Below are 21,166 nucleotides of genomic sequence, written 5' to 3' on the forward strand. Positions count from 1 at the left end.
AAAGACTTCATAACTGACAGTTGACTATCAAGTGTAAGTTTTCAGGACTATTTGTTTCTTAATGATGTACTTAGATATTCTTGGATGGGGGAAGAAAAAACATAAAACTATACTTAAAGCAATAGATTTCAAAACCTTTCTTTCATATAACTTTATTTGTATTCTACTTCCAGAAACTAGTGCTTTTTATCAAGAAACACAGTGAATGAGTCTATGAGAAAATCTACCTAAATAAGGAAGTCAGCTCCAATCATTTGATTTTAAACATAAATGCAGTTATTTACCCACCACTTAATTGATACCATCAACATCAAGACATAGGAAATAACCCTGTACTTTCATAAGCCATGTACCATATGTACATATACAATATTATGCTATACATTACTTCATTTGATTTCATAACTTGCTTTTCTTTGCTTTCACTAAAGCAAATCATGTTTTTATTTGGCTGTGCTACTTTTCTCGTGTAACTAATGTAGTATATTATCTTTGCCAACTCAGAATCATTTGAGTATGAATCAACAACCCACGAAGAACATGCTAAAGGTTTACCTCAACCGCATTCACCACAAAAGAATGATAGCAAAAAAAACACCTTGTTTCTTTCTGTTTGGATGATCCAATTGGCTTTTCTTTTCATTAGAAGCAAAGAAGATAATAGCACTTGTAAGAGAACACAAATATTTTGAAAGTATCCCATTGGGAGATATAGATGGAAACGTAACATTTGTTGTTAAATCTTATCATTGATAACAACCCTAACACAAAGAAGTTATTTTTTTCAAACACATTTCACATAAACATTGGCAAAAGAAACTCACTTGATTAGATACTAGCTTATATCTTTTACTTACAAATTCAGATTGTTTTAGGTCTGAAACTATAGGTTTAGCACATTCAGAAAATACCACCATAGTGTTGTTTTTCCACCTGATAAAAAGAAATAAATTGTTAGCATGTTTTCTTTTATGGGGACTTTAGTTATATCAAAGCCTCATATTTGTTCTTACTTTTTTTTTTATTCCCTCCTGAGTATATGTTTGTATTGATTTTAGAGAGAGAGGAAGTACGGGGGAGAGAGAGAGAGGCATCCATGTGAGAGAGAAACATCGATCAGTTGCCTCCCATACTCACCCTGACCAGCGATGGAACCCACGACCTTGTGGTGTATGGGATGATGCTCCAACCAACTGAACCGCTTAACCAGGGCAGTTCTCAATTTTTAAAAGTAATTTTTCAGAAAAATTATATTGGCAGCAATAATCAAACATTTTACTTTAAACTTTTGGTTATGTTAAAAATATGTAATCAAGTCCATAGTTGAATGAAGAATTACTTAAGTACCGTGACCTCCTGATAAACTATTAGCACTAATGCTAACATAACATTGACTATTGATAGTTAAGTAGAAGTGACTAGAGTGAAGAATATTGAAATTAAATGGTGTTATACATATGTTTGAAAGATATAAATCACATTCCAGCTAATAATATGAAATCATTCACTTAAATACTAATGCCTGATTTAAAAAACAAGTACTTGTGTTTAAACTTCAGCAATAATTAAAAATGAAATATGCCACTTTTTAAATCATCTCAGCATTGTTCACCAACATACTCTGACCACTAAATTTTAGGATCATAGTCCCTGTACAAATAAACTATTTTTCCTTAGAAAATAGATTGTAAGCTATTATCAGGCTGCCACTGAGTTGAAGAATTTCCTACTAGAACAGGTAAGATTACTTACTAAATAGTTAAGAAGTTGTGGGCATGAATAATTTCTTTTGGTATCCTTGGCCTTCCCAATGCCATAACTACCTTAGTGTGAGCATCAGAGCCCCAATTTATTTATGTAAACATGCACTCTGACTCAAACACCCTAAGTGATAGACACATAAACAGACACACAATTTAAATGATAAATATGGAGGACAGAAAGTAAAGCATACTGTTAGTAAATATTACTACAAAACTTATTTTTTTATATCAGATCTAGAAAAAATTCAATTATATTTTAAAATATTGGACAGTGCATGAGAGTATAGATATGAACATTTTAAGTAGTCAGTTTTCAAAATCATTAAATGATATGTGATTAAATATGTCTTATGAGCATAATGAAACATGGTTTAGGCAGCACATACTGTACACACAAAAGAGTGGAATAAAAGGATGTTGGAAGTAATGGAAAATAGTGATGGATTTCACAAGATCTAAACAGCTGATATTTGATGAAAATTTCCATTTTCTGCTTTGGATTTTATCTAAACTGACAATAACAAGCACACATTTAGACTTCTCAAATTTCTCATATTATGTTCTCTTGGGTAGACTATCTGGAAAAACTATCTGACAAATCAGCCTGTCAGGTGCCATACTTTAATATTTATGTGGGGATTTGCCAGGATGGACAAAAACATGCGCTAATCTTTCTCCTTACATAAAAGAGAAGAGTTGGTAGAATGAATGCTTACAAAATTCACTGTTTAATTGCACAAAGTAAGTTTTGTGCCATATTTTAGCAGAAGATTATTTAAAGATTGATGGTAAAAGGCAAAATAATGAGCTGGTGAAATTATTCATTCCTCAATTTTGACACTATTAGTTCTGGCAGTATATCTGCACTATCATTAGAATCTGTTTTACCCAATCTTTTTTTTAATCCTCACGCAAGGATATGTTTATTGACTTTTAGAGAGAGGAAGGGGGAGAGAGAGACAGAGAGAGAGAGAAAAGGAGAGAAGCATCGCCTCCCATAGGAACCCCGACCCGGGGTGGAACCTGCAGCCTAGGTGTGTGCCCTGACTGGACTCGAACCTGCAACCTTTTGGTGCACAGAATGACACTCCAACCAACTGAGCCACCCAGCCAGGGCTACTCAGTCATTTTTGTTATGTATAAAATTCCTGGTCTTAAGGGCTTAAGGATCTTCGTGATGTGACAGAAAGCACCATGATTTCCTGCTGCTAAGAAATTCCCTTTCCCTACTTACACTCCTATGAGCCAGCACAGACAACTGTTCCATACATTAGGCTTTGATTTTATTAAAATTATTTTACAGTAACAGTGCAATAAACATGAAGTTCTTGCAGATTTGTAAGCATATGAATTTCTAAAAATATGTTGCATGGAACCTATTATTTTTTTCAACTTATTTTTTCTCTCCCCCATTTGTCTCTGAGTTAGGCCCAGATTTTTCACCTGTCCTAGGAGGTTAGACCACTAAAGGATTAAGTAGCAGAACCTGGAATCATTCCCTTTTTTAACCATAACTCTTACATGAGGTTAGAAAAGAAATGAGGAATTATTTAGAGGCAGGGCAAGAGAGAGTGAGAATTACTTCAGCCACCATTTTCTATGAGCTTTTGAGGACACCAAGGGCAGCCTCATCTTTGGAAAAACAATCCATCAGGTGAATGTTTACCTCAGAAACACAGGATTACTCATCCCTTAAAAAAAGGGCTGAAAAATTTGTGGGGGGCATTGCTATTCAGCTAAGCAGCAGCTGTTACGCAGTCAGGCTTCTGTCTCTGAAAAACAACAGTTAACACTGTGGTTGTATTTTTCGGATGTATTGCTTCAAGACGTTATCAGAAAAGAGTACACTATTTCCGTTAATTCAGCTGAGTTAAAACCTGGTGTTGTCATTTCATTGACTGTTTTTATTGCTTCTTGAAACCTTGTTCTTGTTTATAGATTTTTTGACTTGAGTTTAGAAATATTCCAAGCATTTCAGTCTAGCAAATTTAGAATTGTGAATTTAATCAGTAACTTCTAGGTATATGTAGGAACATATTGCATGAGACAGTGATGTAATTTGTAAGAAATGTCTACACACAAGCTTTCATATACCTTTATTCTGTCTTTAGAATTTGGAATGATGGGAGATCATACAATTAAAAGTCAGCGACCTCGATCTGTTCATGAAAAAAGGGTCCCTCAGGAGCAAGCTGATGCTGCTAAATTTATGGCACAAACTGGTAATACGTTAGTTACATTTTTCTATTTATTGTTGTTAATTTAATGGAACCACTGCATGTTTTCATAATCTTTTGCTGCACATTTGTCAGTTTTTGGAGCTGATATTTTTTTGAACCATTTTTTTTTTTTCTCACCAGTTAAAGTCCATAAATGAAGTAGCTGTGAATTGAAAGTACAAAAAATAATGTGTGAAGATTTATTTTGCTTTCAGTATGGGGCATTTAGGATTTACATATTATTGTTTACTTATGTTAATTAACTACTTAAAATATATCATTAAACTTTTAAAGAAAGTCAACAAAGTTATTTCATCAATAATTGATTATTATAGGACTTTCAGAATCAAAAATTTAAGTAGGACATTAGATGATAAAATTTAATTTAACAATATTTAATATGTTGAATATTTTTTCAAATGTTATATATCTCATAAATATTAATTGATTGTTAAATGTATAGAAATGTTAGAAATAGTATTTACTTAGAATTTAGTACTTTTGATTTGAAAACAGGTTTGTTATCTAAGCTAAATAATAAAAAGTTGACAGTCTTAATTTGTAAGCTGCAATATACTCCAAATAGTTAAATATCAACAAAAATGACTTTCCAGTTTATGAAATTTTAATTCTAAATTAATTAGATTACTTTTAAATACCTCCCTCCAAAGATACATATATGTATATATAAACAAATAAAAACATTTATGTTTTGGCTCGTCATAATAAATGGGCTATAATTTCATCTGGATACATTGCATGTGGTACATTCTTGGATGAAACATGTTTAAACTGTGTTACGAATATTTCTGGCTGTCAATTTTATTTTGGGAAATTGCAAAGTAACAGTTTTATCTATGTCTTTGTAAAGTTTTATGCATTTTGATCTAATGATCTGTTTACCATTAATGTAGAAGTTTCTAGCACCTGGCCAGCCTTTGACATGACATTCAGAATGATTTTGATGAAACTCCCTTGAATATTTCCTTTAGTTCATATGTTCTTAGGATAACATTTGTTCAGAACAATAGATTTGAATCTGCAACTTAAAGCTGTAAATTCTTAATGAATTGTGCTCTTGGTAATAGGTGAGTAGTAGATTTTAATACATTAGTTGCAAGTAGGTCAAAGAATTCTCAGAACAGGAAATTGTACAATGAGGACATATTTTAGCTTTTTTATCTATATGTTGCAGCCAAATCCAGAAATGAAGAAAACTTGCTTATCTGAATTGCTTTTGGTGTATCTTCTTATTTTTAAATAAAGGTGATTTATATTTTTACTGTTTGCTTGAACAAGTCCAAAAGTACATTACCAGGTTCAGGCAAATTTTAAATTTCTAAATGCATTTTTCTTCTTTAAGAAAGCAAAATGTCTCAGCCACTTAACAAAGATTAGAAGCCGTTTGACTCTAAGGAGAGGCATTAGGGCATGGGCTGGCTCTTCAGCCTCCTGTAGGTGCCATCTCACGGGGGCAAAGTTAAGGGCGGCCTAACTTTTTGCCAAAGACATGGCAGCCATTGGTTTACTGAAATAACTTAAAATTGGGGTCAGTTAAGAGTGATATGGTAAACCATGGTTTTAAATTTTCAATAATGCGCTAAAATTAGTTTATGCTTAACATTATGTAGTTTGGCCAGGAGCTTTACAAAAATTCAGTTTTGGAATTTGCCTGCAACAAATACCAAAAAAATTCAAGTTTTCAGCCAAAACCCTGTTTGCAAATTCAAATCATAAGGAACAATAAGTTTCCTTACTGAGAAATTACTAATGTATTTTCCAGGAATTGTTTTGTATCTAATATAGAGTATGCTATATAATATTACATCTTTTGGTAAAATAGTTGAAGCACTTATTGAATAGACCATATCCCCAAAATGTTAACAGTAATTCAGAAAAAGCGATGAATTTCAAAATTATGGCTTGAAAATAATTTTGGTGCTCTAATTGATAAATAATAAATATTTATTATTTCACTTTAATCCAAAAATAATATAGGAAAATATAAATACATGTATAATACTTGTTTTAAATTTAAATTACTATGATAATGATAATAGACTGAAAAACTGTATTATTTTAAATAGTTTTTTAAATATATAAAAACTTCTGACAGTAGAAAATTATAAAGATAAGAAGAGAGGGTTTTTTTTTTCCCCCTTAAGTGTTTTCTGACATACTTTCTTTAGGTGTTAAGGAGGGGGGATAATGGGGGGAAAACTGGGGACATCTGTAATACTTATAACAATAAAGATAAATTTAAAAAATAATTAAATTGATAAATTTTGTCCAATTGCAAAATCAAAAAAATAAGGTAGTTAGTGTGAATAAATACAGCTAAGTGTCATACAAAATTTTAAAAAATTAAGTTTTATTTATAAAACTTTTCTATTTGTTTTTCAAACCAAGAAATGGGTGTTATATATAAATAGTGATAATATTGCTAACATTAATTTGAGAACAAAGATTAATACAATAGTGGTAAAATCTAAGAAGAAAAGATAATGTAATTTTTTATATTAGTCATGAGGAAAAACAAAAGCTATCAAACTTTATAGTTTAAGAATTACTTATCAAAATGAGTAACCTGGCCTGTTTGATCAAATTGATACAGCTAGTTTGAACAAAAATGGACAGTGCTCCAATAACCGAGTACACTCTTTGTATTTATGGTCAAGGAAAATTAAATGAAGTGATAAGATATAGATATTTAATAAAGATATAAATTAAATGCCAGTAAGATGGCTTAAGAGTGACTTGTTTAGAAAAGTAATCTTTCATTCCAGTAGGGAAAAATCCTATTTTAGTAACATAGAGTATGTTATCTAAAACAGAAAAATAAAAATATGTTTCTAATTTCATGATTTTAACATACTAGCACCACTTAATATTAATATTTTGTTGATAATTTAAAATGTTTTGTCATACATTATCTCACCAAATCCTCACAAATACATTTTTAGGTAGATGTATTACTCATTTTATTGAGAGGTTCTGAGTAATAGAGTGGCTTTCTCAGTCACAGAGCTAACATTCAGTAGCTTTCATCGAACACAGGTCTTCTAACTTTAATGGCAGTGCTTTCCCAGTTCCCTTTCATGTTTTGTGCCAGGATAAAGAGCCTCAATAGTGTCTTAGATACAGGAGCCTTCTCCATGATGCTGAATGTGTCTTCTCAATTGCAAGTTGAGGAACCACAATAGTTTGTGCTGTGTCCAGAGACACATATATTAAAAATTGAATACTTCATATTATACTTTACTATTTTCATGTCAGTGAGTTTTTAAAAACATATATTTTTCTTATAAAATATATTAGCTATTTCTCACAATGACCCAAAATACTTGACTAGAATAATCTTCCCAGCTTTTGGAGTGAGGAAGGGGCAGCGTGAAAATCATAACTATTTAGTGGAAAGGTCACTTGAAACTATAGCATTCGAGACATAGCACAGGCATCTGGGTAGGTAAGTCGGTACTTGAGTGGCAATATAATTTGGAAGCCAATATATATTGTATTTATTTATTTTGATTTTGATCAACAAAATGAACCATTAGTTTGAAGAGAGTGAAGGAGGCCAATTCTAAGCACTAATTATCAAACTCTCATCTTCCAGGCATCATTGCTTAGCTTGTTCAACATCAATATCATACATTAAGAAGTAACCCAAATTTGTACATATTTGTACAGAAATACATTTAAAAGTAGATCTTGATTCTGATTCATTGCTCAGTATAATTAAAATATTCTTTCTACCATTATAACAATGCAAGGGTAAGAGAAGGACTGCTTGTATGGAAAAAATATAACCAATTTTATTTATAACCTTTATTATTTACTTACTATAGAATTCACATTTTTCAAGGTTTTCTGGTTTTAAATAACATACAATGATATTTCTACTTCATTTAATCTTATTACAAATACAGGTTGAAATATCAAATGAAAAATAATTGCATTATATTTTCCCTAACTTTAAGCTCAAATTTTCATTGCTAAAAAATATGTGTATATATATGTATTCGTGTGGGTATTTTTAACCATTGTCATATTATTTGGTTTATAGAATAATGATTTTTAATCTTCATAGAGTATCCTTTAATATAAAACAACAAATGATGAGGCATGGCTTTACATATTATTCAAATGGTCTTCCAATTACACTTCATGAATTAGTTATATATCAATCGGTGAAGGCAAAGATACTGAAATAATCGTGGGTGACCCATATAGCACTAGAACAAACATCACAATACTGAAAAGAAGCCCTATTTAATGTAATTTTGTCATCTCAATGACCCCTTTCTTTTTTCTGATGGTATATATTCAGTTATAAATGCACTGTAATCTGTGCCTCTGGGTAAATAATGCAGACCAATATAAAAGCAAATGCTTCCTAATGGCTACCCAAAGTGTAGTCTGCAGACCCATGCCTGTTTGTGAACTAATTGCTAAGAGCCTTCCAAGAGAAAAGGAGCTTACACCAGAATGTAGATTCAACTACTGTTTCAAGCACATGTTTTATTTCAGTTGACATTATTATTATTTTTGAAAAAGAAATCTCAGCGAAGAAATCAGCAAATTGAGTTGCATTCTGGTCTAGCTCCTTCTGTCTCGGAGTTCCAGTCTGTGGACTGGCTGCCTTGAGTAGCACTGCAAGTAATTTCTAAGTCATTTACCAACCTTTCAAAAAAGATGGACAAATGGGTGATCAAATTCTATTTATTCTTTGAATTCTATTCCAAAGGCAAATTCTAAACAGAGTATAAAATATAAATTGCTCTTTGATTTATATAGTCAGTATTATAAAGTTTCCAGAAACACTTCTCCTATAAACTTTTTCAACAACAAATGGTTAATTTAAGTAGCTCCTGCCAGCAAGTAAATGATCCAATTTTATAATTGGGGTAAAGCAACTACAAGTTTTCAAATCAGTGTTAAAAAATCTATCCTGAACACAATGCCAGGATAGAAACAGAAGCACACTGCTGTGGTCTGAGAAATTATTGACTCTAAGTCTTCTTGGGACATGACTTCTGATAATTATAGAAGTTAGACATAGTTTTCAGTGTGATGCTTACACCAAGAAAATTAATGAAGTCGGACATTCATTGACTTTTTAGGGCTCTATTTTTTGAGTAAAATTTAGTTCCATATTAAATGACTAGAAATCATAGCAGCATTTCCTATCATTTCAAGAAAAAAAATCACTACTTTAGATCAGAGGGAGAATTGTGGCAGAAGGTTTTCAATAAATTCTCACAAAATAAATAGCTGTCATAGGATGAAAAAGTAGGAATTGCACCAGAAATAAATAATAAATGTCAGTATTCAACACCATAAAAATTAGATAAGCCCAAATCCCAGGGCTCCACCTCATCCAGCATTAGAAAAGAGGTAAAGCAATAAAGGATTTAGGAAGAATACATCGATATATTTCCATTCAGCAAAGCCAGAGTGAGTTACCAACACATTTTCCTTCCTCTTCCACCAGAGCACGGAGCCCGAAGAGAATCACTTCAACATTAATTCTTGTTGAAAAATCCTGTCTGGCCCTTGTGATAGTGTCCATGGCACAGTGGAATTTGTGAAGAGTAGTTTTGCTAACAAGGGTATAGCAAACTTGGACCTTGCAATAGTTTATATGTATCTCCTTTTAAATTTCTTTTTCTCTTAAATGTTTTCTTGTACTTTTTGCTGTGCTGTCGTATCATTATGTTTAAATTATTCTTGCATGTCATAATGTCAATTTGATATAATGCTTTCCAGGTGAATATTCAAGACGGTATTTCATGTTTCTTTGTTGTCTTGCACGCAGGTGAATCTGGTGTGGAAGAGTGGTCCCAGTGGAGCTCATGCTCAGTTACTTGTGGTCAAGGGTCGCAGGTGCGAACCAGAACTTGTGTATCACCTTACGGGACACACTGCAGCGGCCCATTAAGAGAATCAAGGGTTTGCAATAACACTGCCCTCTGTCCAGGTAGTGTTAGCAGCAACTACAACTGTGGATGTTATTGAATTGTGTCATGCTACGCATTTGGAACGATTGATTTGTTATTTTGATATGAACTGGGTATAGACATTTTCATTAGAGTGGATAAGTGTAATTCTAATTCAACTGTGAAATTTTATTATGTATGTGATTATTTCTGCTTTCAGAGCAGTCAAGAAATTACATAAGTGACTCCCCTACCCACTGCAACTATAAGCCTGAAGTTTCTATATCTGCTTCTAATAATATTTAAGGTTCAATATATTTTCTTATTTTAGATGGTGAAAATGTCCAATTAAATGTTTGAAGAATAACGTAATTTGCCAGCATGCTGGAAATACGATCTCTACCCATTGTCTAAGGCAGTGGTTGATACAGTCATTCAGGCGGTAGCTATTTTCCTACCATTTATTTGACCCTATCAGGGAAAATAGCGTCCCTGACCAAAGGACTTTCTGTTAATGTATTTCACTCAAGTGACTGCCTTCATCAGAGCTTTCCACTGCTTTGTAAACTTAAAGTCATTATAAAATATATGTACCTTGTGTGTTAAATGGAGCACAGCACAATAGTTTGCTCACTTGGGGTCAGATTTTCCATGTTATATAAAAATTTTGTTCTCAGTTAATGCATTGCATAATATAGGTGTTTCTCTCAAACCACGGACTTTCATGTAAACATAAGTACTAAAAGGAATCTGGACTTTCTTTTAAGTCCAAAGCACATGATATAGTGAATCTTCAGACTTTTTTATTTTTCAACCATTTGGTGGATGGCTGTTGCAAACTTACTGACCACTGCACTTGCATTCGCAGCTTTTCCAGAGGCCTCCAAAAGGGGGTGGGCATAAAGAAAGGGACTGGCACTGCATCAGCATTTCATCTGCTAAATTGTGCTTTAAAGTCTTCTGCTGAGTTTGATTTCCAGAAACAGCTGGTTCTGCAGTTTCTAAAAGCAAGAATAGAGAGTGGGTGGCATGGGGGAAGCACAGCAATGATTCCAATTTCCCAGAAGAAAGGGTAAGGGCAACCCATCGAAAGAGTTTAGAGGAGTTGTTGTTTAATGGGTACAGAGTTTCTGGTTTGCAAGTTGAAAAAGTTCTGGAGATCTGTTATAAAACAATGTAAATATACTTAACACTACTAAATTGTACACTTAAAAATAGTTAAATGCTAAATTTTACATTGTGTTTTGTTTTTTTAATCCTCACCTGAGGATATTTTTCCATTGCCCTTCAGAGAGAGTAGAAAGGGGGGAGAGAGAGAGAGAGAGAAATAGAGAGAGGTAGGTTGCCTTTCCCAAGTGCCCTGAGGTACATGCCCTTGACTGGTAATCGAACCCAGGACCCTTCAGTCCAAGGGTTGACGCTCTAACCACTGAGCCAAACCGGCCAGGGCTACATTATGTGTTTTTTATCACAATAAAAGAAAAGATGATCTGAAAGAACTAAAAGTTAAAGGAAGTGGAGGAAGAATGATGCCATGAGGTGGGAGATGCCTTCCTAACAGAAATGGGAGATACAAAGCAGTAGGTGAAGGGAGAATTAAAAGCTAACAGGGCAGAAAGCTAGAAGGAAGGGAAGACAGAATAAAGAATTTCCATGGAAGACAAGAAAAATAAATCAGAGTCAGGAGGAATTAGACTACATGAGAAAAAAACATTAAGTGAAAAACAAAAAGATCCAGAAGGAAAACAATTCTTAAATTAGTCATGGAAAGAGGAAGGTGATGAAAAATGATGACAAAAACCAGGGGCCATAGAGCAAACAGATTCTAGGTATGTTAGTCAAGATGAGGGAAACAAGGAGCAGTAAGGAGATCGGGATTTTAGGAATTATAAAATTTCTAAATTTTATAGGTGAAACAACCTCATAAGTCCTTATGGATTTTCAGTTGGGTGTGGGTAGAGTATATTGTCTAGACTGGTACTTAAACTGGCCCCTATTTACAGTATTTATGTTAAGGGTTCCAGGATCAAGTTTCCTCCCCTTGACAATGAGAAAAGTGTCAATAGAAAATTAACTTGTACTTCATATATAAATTTATCTTGTCAGCATCCTTTTAAATACTCAGGATCCTTTGGACATACAAGGGTAAAGTCTAATGGCAGGCAAATGCCCAGATGAAAGTCTGGGTGGGTGCTGAAGTGTGCTCTGCAATTCTCTATTCAGAGATTGCTTTCCAGCCACTGTTCACACAGTTATGCACATTCATACTGTTGACAGATATTTGGAAGTCTCCATCCCTCTGCCAGACACCGTGGATTAGTCCCGTCACTGGGCACAGAGAGCATCTACAGTGGGACCAGAGAGTTCTCCTTTTCACACTGGGTCTGATGTCCAGAAAACCAATAATATTCTATGATTATAAAGTTTTTCCTCAAATTTTTAAACGTTCTACCATTGTATCTACTAAAGAAGTGTATACTAATTAATAGTTTCTCTCCACCATTATATACATGTAGGTTTGCCTTTCCAAATTTGGTTAAATAGTACTGGTTAAATAAATAAGAAATATGTATCTTTTAATCATTGTTATAGTTCAGATGTTGAATTAAAGAGAATGAAGAGAGATTGGTAATTTCTTTTTTATTTTTCAAACAAGAAGAATAATTTAGAAACTTCATTATTTTAAAAATGTAGAATAATTATTCCACTATAGGACATTCTGATATCTTTTAGATGGTTATTGTATTTGTTATGAAATATTTGTGTTCAATATTTTGTTCAGTTATTTGCCATACTGGTAAATATGTGTTTCTTTTCAATACAATATATCATGAAAGCAGTGACACAAAAAAGTGAATTTAAATGCTTTAAACAGTTTAAATGTTTTTTCTAAAATAATACTTAAAATTCCTAAAATTCCCAGGGAAGAAAATTAGCACAGAAATCAATTACCTACTTGTCACACTGTGGATACTCAAGTGTATTTGTCATCTAATTAATAAAAATGACACAAGGACAAACAGTATAAAAGTCACTTTCCACAAAATATGTGAGTGATAGAATTAGAGCTTATATTTATTTGCACTATTAAAGGCTAATCAATAGTGTTATAAATTAGTTTTACCTTTTACTCATTCAAATTTCAAAAGAAAGATTTTCTTAGTTAAATTGCATAATAATGTCTTACTTTCAATAAAGATGCTAAAATAACCATTCTGTTGCAAAATTGTTGCTTTGACATTATAGTGTCTTCAAAAACTCTAATTATTAGGGAAGAAAATGATAGGGGTTAACAGAAAGTAATTTAAGAAAAGTAGGGAGCTACATTAAATTGTTTATTTACTGTCCCAGTTTCTAAGTTATAGTTATAGTTATGGTCTGTTCCAGGTTTCCTCAACCTTGGTACTATTGACATTTTGACATAAATAAATCTTTGTTCTGGAGGGCTGGCCTGAGCATTTTGGGATATTTAGCAGCATCCCTGGCCTCACCCTTTAGATGCCAGCATCTCTCCTCCTTCCCCTGAACTGTAACAGCTAAAATCTCTCTGTATTTGCCAAATATCCCCTAGTGGGCAAATTTCCCCCTGGTTGAAGCCACTGGTCTACTCTATACGTTTTCTAAATTTTTGGACGTTTATTTAGGTTAAGGAATTGTTTTGAATTTTTTTTGGTAAATATCAGTTTTCAAACCCATTTATTCTTAAGGAAAAAACCCTTTTAGTTAAAGGAGTTATTTTATGTATTCCAATATAAATCATAAGATAATTTGTATGCTTATTTAAAAATCTAGTAGTAATATAATTTGTATATTGTATATTTCTCATTTCATCTCCAGGTAGCACAGAGATAAGATAATATAATTAATGTCTATGTGAAGATGAAGAAGAAAACCATAAAAACTGATTCATTTGACTTAAGTTTCATGGTTTTATTAGATAGATTTTGCAAACCGACTAGATCATTTACAGATTTTCATACGTTACTGAAAAATAAAAGAATTTATGTAATATTTGCCATTAAAATAAAATGTCTAATTTATGCTATATGTCTTATTATTCAAATAGCATCTATAAAACTTAAGCTATGTGCCCCAGTTTCCTACTAATTCAACAATCTCTAAAATAACAAATTATTAATAATTTTGTGTTCTTTTCAAATAAAAAGGTATTTTTGCTTTTTTAAAATGATATAGAAGAGTCACAAAATTTCACCTAGAACAATAATGACTATTAAGAAGTAGTTAAGTATTATTACTTTTCAGAGGATGACAGTTTTATAACTTAACTAGGCCATCAAGATTAATCAACATTTCTTTGAGATTAATAGAGAAAAATCTGCCAGTTTAGCAGGTTTTTTTCTGGGATTATTCAGTACATATTGAGCAGTGTAATATGATCAAGAGAAAATGAACAGAACCAGCAATATGAACCATATAGTCTATTAACACTTTATATAGAAAATAGGAAGAAAAAAGGTGGTTTTTTAAATGGAGAGATCTTGGTAATTAGAAATCAATACAAAAATTAATTCAAGGTATACACTTAACATAAAATATATTCATATAAATTACTTAAAAAAATCTTGCTATAATTTGTCATATATACCTATATGTAAATATATGTATATGTGTATTTTTTCCTTAGATTAAGTACTATGCATTCTTATTCCAAAGAATACAAATTTAAATGGGAAAACCATAAACATCATAATTTATCTCACTCTTTTATTCTTTTTGTATATATTTTTAAAATATATTTTCCAGCAAGTTTTATAGAATATTAAAGAATTTGTCATTGAATATTACTGAAATTTGGCTAATTTTTTCAATATTTCCACATATTTTAATAAGCAGTTGGAGCAACTCAATAGTGTAAACAGAAGAGAATGGGTGCCTCATAATTACTATATCATATATGTGTTTTTACAGTAACAACTTGCTTAGCATTTACATGCAGAAAGTTATAGATATGCTATACATACTCACATAACTCCTCTGACACTTTATATGGGCTTCTGCTTACCCCTACCAGTGCTGAGGAGAAATGAATATCTCTTTACGGTCATCTTCTGTTATATATTTCTACTTACCCAATTCATTTCAGTGGGTGTCATATCAAACATCTGCCCATGAACTTCAAAAAGATCATGATAAGACTAGAGGTAACCAGGAGCTTTTGAACCAAAGAGCACATTTTGCCCAGCTTTTTGAAATATTTGTATTTTCCATGGAGGGCTATTACTTATTGTCCCAAATATTAAGAATTGGGATGAGATTGATGATTTGAAAGCACAAGCAAAGGATCTAATCTTTGAACCCTAATGGACTTTTTGCAATAAATGTCAATAATTATTGATGGTAGTTATTATGGAGGAATTCAAATTGTGTTAGTATTTCTGATCAGGTTTGAATTTATTGCCGTGGCATACTTGAAGTATTGCTGTATCGATAAATTATGTTAGACATAATCTTAATTTGATCATTTGTTTTCTGTAGAAATTTTTATAATTAGAAGGATACCCAGTGCCATCTTCTGGTTTCATGGCTATTAGAAAGAGATCTTCATATTTGCCACTCCTTTTAAAACAGGGTAAAAGGAGGCTCTTATGTAAGTAGATACAGTTATTGAAATTTCCCTCTTATTCAAAAAACAGGTTAAACAACATTTTTAAATGGCAGAAATACATTCAGTTTTTAAAATTTGAGGTTAAAAAGCTGTTTAAAATATGTACCATCAATTTTCAGATTTGTTTTCCCCTGACACCATAAAAGTAATTAATCCTGAAATTTTGTTGGAAGAACTTTGCCCCTTATCTATTTAAATGCAAATTTAACTCCAGAGGATTTTCTCAATTATCAGAAATTTACTTTTCTAATACTACCTTAGCTGATACTACTTTTAGTTAAAAATAACTCACGACTATTTTACCATGGAGGAGAGAGGTACATTTCTGTTAAGAAAAGAAACCATTTAAACTTTATAACACGAATAACTTCAAATATAGAAAAAGTACATGCAACTTTCCTAATTACTAATTTTCTAATTACTTTTTACATTTTGTGGCAAATGATGTTAACTGAATTTTTTAAATATCTCCATACTTGTCTGTTTGATGAGGTTTTTTTCCTTAATTAAAAGGAGGAAAAAAAATCTTCGACTTTCCCTCTCTGCTCTTGTTGTTGAAGCTTCTTTGCTTTGTTACAGTACATGGAGTTTGGGAGGAGTGGTCACCGTGGAGTTTATGTTCCTTTACATGTGGTCGAGGCCAAAGAACAAGAACGAGGTCGTGCACACCCCCCCAGTATGGGGGGCGGCCGTGCGAGGGACCCGAGACGCATCATAAGCCTTGTAACATTGCTCTCTGCCCGGGTGAGTGCTTTCTGTATTTGCTAAACTTGGCATTTGCGTACTTTGTGTATGGTCCCCCGTATGTGTTAAGGAATATTAAGAACACGACCTTCATTTTGTCATATTGGGAAATGTGGTTTTTTGGGTTATTGTTTCTTGCTTAAAACCGGGTAGCCTTCTTGATTTTGTCATATGCAGTGGGGTATAATATGTCCTTGACTGGGTATCAATCGTTGCTCACTTTATTGAATTTCTATAAATATGTGTATTAATGCTTTCCACTAATATTTAGGAGTCCCAAAGACTTGAGGTTGACTCTTGCCTTCATAATACTACTAGACAGACTAGTGTAGAGGCAGTCCTTTCATGTTACTCTCTCACACACACAATCAATTAAGGAGTGGAGATATGCAAATGGCCATGCATGAAAATGATAGATACTTACTGGGAAATAAAATCTTCTAGATTCACTGCTAAATGCATCAAATGGTTAGGTCATAAATGACAATCATTGCAATTATGAAGGCTATATAATCTGGTTTTACAGTGTATTTATGTTCTCTTATGTTTTTCTTTCTATTTTACCAGTCTTTAATAACGACACCCACTATTACACAGATAAGTCTTTAAATGCTATTATTTAGGTTATTGAAACATTCAAACATAAAACAAAACTTACAAAATGAGAAAGACTGACCTCCAGTTTTAAGGGGCTTGCAATTTTGGGGAGAAAGTAAACACACAGAAATGATAGAATTTTCCAGAATAAGCAAAGGCACAACTTAGAGGAAGAGACAGACACGAGTGGCAAATGGCAAAGGCTGTTTTCACAAAGGCTATAGTCACATATTCTGCATGCAAACAACATAGCTGGGATGCCAGTAATGTGCTCACACATTATCCAGCTCACACTCAGTTTCATTTGCACTCTAAATTCTCCCAAGTTAATATCCTATATTATGAAATAGTAATTCAAAGTTCTTCTGGAAATTTTAAGTATCTAAAACATCTTAAGATTGTGAAAAACTATCCAAAATGTAGATCTGCAACATTCACCTAGCAAGTTTAATTGTTCCCTTTAAGTTCAGAGAAAGACTAGTAGGTTCCTATACTTAGGAACATACATTTAAGTATGTAAAAATTATATTTAGTAACATAGAATTTTATAAATTCTATGAATTATGAATAATACAACTCATACAATTCAATGTTCATGTACTTATGACTATTTGGAGAGTCAAAAGTCATGATTACTTATATCAAGTTATCCCAGAAATTTTATTTAGGAAATCAGTTATCATCTATCTTATTTCTGTCTCTCTCTATAAATGTACAGATAGGCAGACACACAGACACATAAATTATATTTATGTCCTGCCTTTTTTACCAAAGATTTCGGCAAGCTTATACAAATTTTAGAATCTTTTTTTAAGTGCTGAGCTGTGACATTTATAGAGTGTCAAATATAGTTCTCTCTTACTTGTTCATGGAGTGTGAAAAAGTAGATAACATGGGGAAATAAAAAATAATAACTAACTGTAGAATTTCTTTTAATATATTTGTATTACTTCTTTTACCTCAATTGATCCCCAGTACAAAGACAAAATGGCACTGATCAGTTAAAATATTATCAACCAGGTTTCTCATAGTCTGTTTCCCATGATCTTTTCTAGGAATAAAATGCTTGGATATCAGGTAGGGATGTTAAGTTGTTAAAGTTCACATAAGAAAACTCATTTTCCTAAGTTGATATGGCTGTTGCTTTATCATGCAAGTAGGAACCACATGTGTTTTCAAGCTACTTATGTTTCAACAGTATTATACCATCACTTGGAATCACTCTAAGACCATAAAAACTGGATGGCTTTTTTTGTGTAGGTCCTTAATTTTGGAAGGTATGTTTATATTATCTGTAAATCTGGCCTAGCTCATATTCTCTCATAAGTGATTATTATGGGGTCATCTTTAGTACGTAATGAATTTATCATATGTCATTTATGACTCCTATTATTTCCATTCTTGAATTTAGTTACATTACAAAAGATGTAAAATTCTTACCATGTTGTATCCCAATTTCCTTGCTGTGTGCCAAAAATGTTGGCATTGTGCTTTTGAAATATGTAAGATTTATTTAGTGTAAACATTTGGAATCCTCCTTAGAACTAATTGTCTTGTCACTAAACTCCGGCATCTTCACTAAATATAAAAAGCACCAGCAAGTATCGACAAGATGTAAGATACTACTGAGAAGAGTATATAGTCCCTGATCTCAAGAAGTTTACAATTTCTTTATAGGATTCAGACATAAGCGTGTGACAATCTGAATGTAGTTCTGAAAAATACATAAAAATAGTCTACTTGAATGAAACATGAAATGTAGTGATTTGAGAATTCAGTGGGTTCTACATTTCTTATAGCCACCTTACCTGAGATTCCTAAGGCATCATCTTAAGGAGTAAAACTGTGATAGGAAATTCATCAGTAATGAAAACACTGGGCCAAGGCCTACACTGGTTCTCCTTGGTTAGGCCAGTTGTGACTGAAGACTAGAAGATGACAGAAGAAACATTTGAAACAACTGTGGATTTGACCATGTGTGCTTCAGTAATGGGCAGTAATATTTTCATGGGGGATCATGTCAGAACAGCATTCGAGCATCCTGTTTAAGAAACACATATAACCACTATAATGAAGTGGATGCTATGTAGAGGTGATGTGTATTGTTTGCATCAAATAATGAAAAAGTTTCATATATGCAAATTTTGATATCAGCTTATAAATAAATGACATCCTATTTTGATCAGGTACTTTTCTTAGTCAATGTTCAACTTACTCCCACTTCTTTTGAGGTTAGGGTAAACCATTTACCTGGGATCTATATAGGGAGAAAAGATAGAAAAGTAAAGTGTAGATATAGTATTAACCTAGTTTGAGTTATTCCTAATTTGTGTACCATGTCTGAGAACAGAGACTAGTGTTGATTGGGGGAGGTGTTGAAGGTGGGCCAGAGATATAGAGCAACAGAGGAAGTCACTATGATTCATTCACTGACTCTTAAAAATAATGTAATCTCATTTGCCACCTTTTCTCATGTATACTAATAATTAAGTTTGATATTATGGGAGGGTGCATGTATGTGTGTATATGTTCGATGGTCTTTGTGCTCTGTTTTCTTTTATCTCACCAAACTTAGAACTTCTGGCAGTCCAATCTACTTTTCTGTTTCCTCTGAATTTTCATTGCAGTCATTAACTGAGCATCAAGTTTATAGTCGGATTAATTGATGTATTTGAGGTTGATGATATTCTCTTCCATTTCCTGTTTATCTCTCCATGCAATTTTGTAACTGATAGTATCCAATAAGTTACTATTGAATGGATTTTCTTGACATGTACATATCCAAATTTCTAGCACTCGCCCCCAAAATTTTGTAGGATATTTTTCTGAATATATTTAATAATACATTGATGTGGTGTCATGAAAGGAACTTGGACTTTTACATTTAGACCTCACCTTTCAATATCTGTGTTGCTTCTCTGATCCCTAGTTTCTCCACCTGTAACACAGGGACAGTAGTAATACCACTTCACAGGACTATGAGAGAACTGACTGTGTGAAATGATAAGGGAGAGAACTTGGTAAATAGCAAAAAATGTATAAGTATTATCATTATCATAGCAATGCACTCCATAGTCCATCAGGATGACATCTGTGGAACAAGTTGGGTTTGCTACTCTTGGCAGTGAGGGAATATCAACATAGGAATTCAGCAGGACCCAAATATCTCTGTTATCTAGAGTAAGTGGCTTCAGTCTCCTGTGGACCTAAAATTTTGATTCCTCAGCAGCTATGAGAGGGTGACCTGGCCAAGGTCCCTCTGCAGGTAGCCCTTCTGGTGAGGACACTGAGTGGGAAGATGCTAAACATTTGCCAGACCTTGGTTCACAGGTCCCTGGTTGTCTCTTCATGAAGATGTTACAATTTGAAACGCAAATGCTACCTCATTAACCTGTTCTTTAATTGATTTGCGTTTTATCTTTTTTAACTTCTAGTCTTTTGTATGGCAGTTGTAGCCATTCTGCCTCATTTTATATATTTAGTATTATTCCAGTGATCTTTGTATTTAGCTTATAGGAGTTTAAGAAATTGTGTCTATTATTCCTGGCTTTCTTTCTTTTATCATTTAATTTTTTCTCATTTAAACTTTGTCTTAAAGTACTAACTTTTAAAAAATCCTCCTTAGCCTTATCATAACTTGCTTCCATTTTTAATTCTAGTTTTTCAATGATATTTCATTTTTATTTTTTATTTTTGTAATTTATTTTAAAATGGCAAGTGGGAACATAGGTTTATACTCTTCAGCATATATCCAAAGCAAGAGAATGACAGTTTTACATTTCAATCTTGTATCCCCAAAGGGTCTTTATAGTTTCCTGGGTAACCTCCAACTCAATAAAAATCTGAACTCTTGAATTTTGCCATCACTGAATTAGATAGCCTCAAACCCGGACCATAATTCTTCTTCCCCCAACTCCTTCCTACAGGTAGCAATAATCAATCCTGAACAATTGCCGAAATGACAATTTTATTATCCAAACATCCATGACTTTGTGAATGAGTGCATAATCATACTTGTGGTTATTGTTTTTCATCCTATCCTATACTGTCCCCAGTTATTGATCAAGATATGAAAAGATTGAAGTGATATTTCATTAAAATGTATCACAGGATTTAATTTGGTCTCATACCTGAGAGACAGGTTTTTCTTCCAGCTGAACACAGTTGCAACACTGTGTGTGTGGCAAGAGGAAGTTCATAGAACAAAGATTTAGCCTTTGCAATTTTAATTCTTCTGGGTCCAGAAAATCTGGTAAAGTGTCACATTGCTGAAGCGAA

General features: G+C 32.8%; 1 protein-coding gene across 1 annotated transcript in view; it reads left to right on the top strand.

The window, feature by feature from the left end:
- ADGRB3 (adhesion G protein-coupled receptor B3) overlaps positions 1-21,166 on the top strand; it is a 626,535-nt gene that overhangs the window by 239,282 nt on the left and 366,087 nt on the right. The window contains exons 4-6 of the mRNA XM_016195549.2: positions 3,875-3,985; positions 9,801-9,962; positions 16,127-16,291. Of these exons, the coding sequence (XP_016051035.1) occupies positions 3,875-3,985; positions 9,801-9,962; positions 16,127-16,291 (438 nt within the window). The remainder of the gene's footprint in view (positions 1-3,874; positions 3,986-9,800; positions 9,963-16,126; positions 16,292-21,166) is intronic.

The sequence above is a fragment of the Miniopterus natalensis genome, chromosome 5 (assembly GCF_054644295.1).
Source record: "Miniopterus natalensis isolate mMinNat1 chromosome 5, mMinNat1.hap1, whole genome shotgun sequence".
Classification (NCBI taxonomy): Eukaryota; Metazoa; Chordata; class Mammalia; order Chiroptera; family Miniopteridae; genus Miniopterus; species Miniopterus natalensis.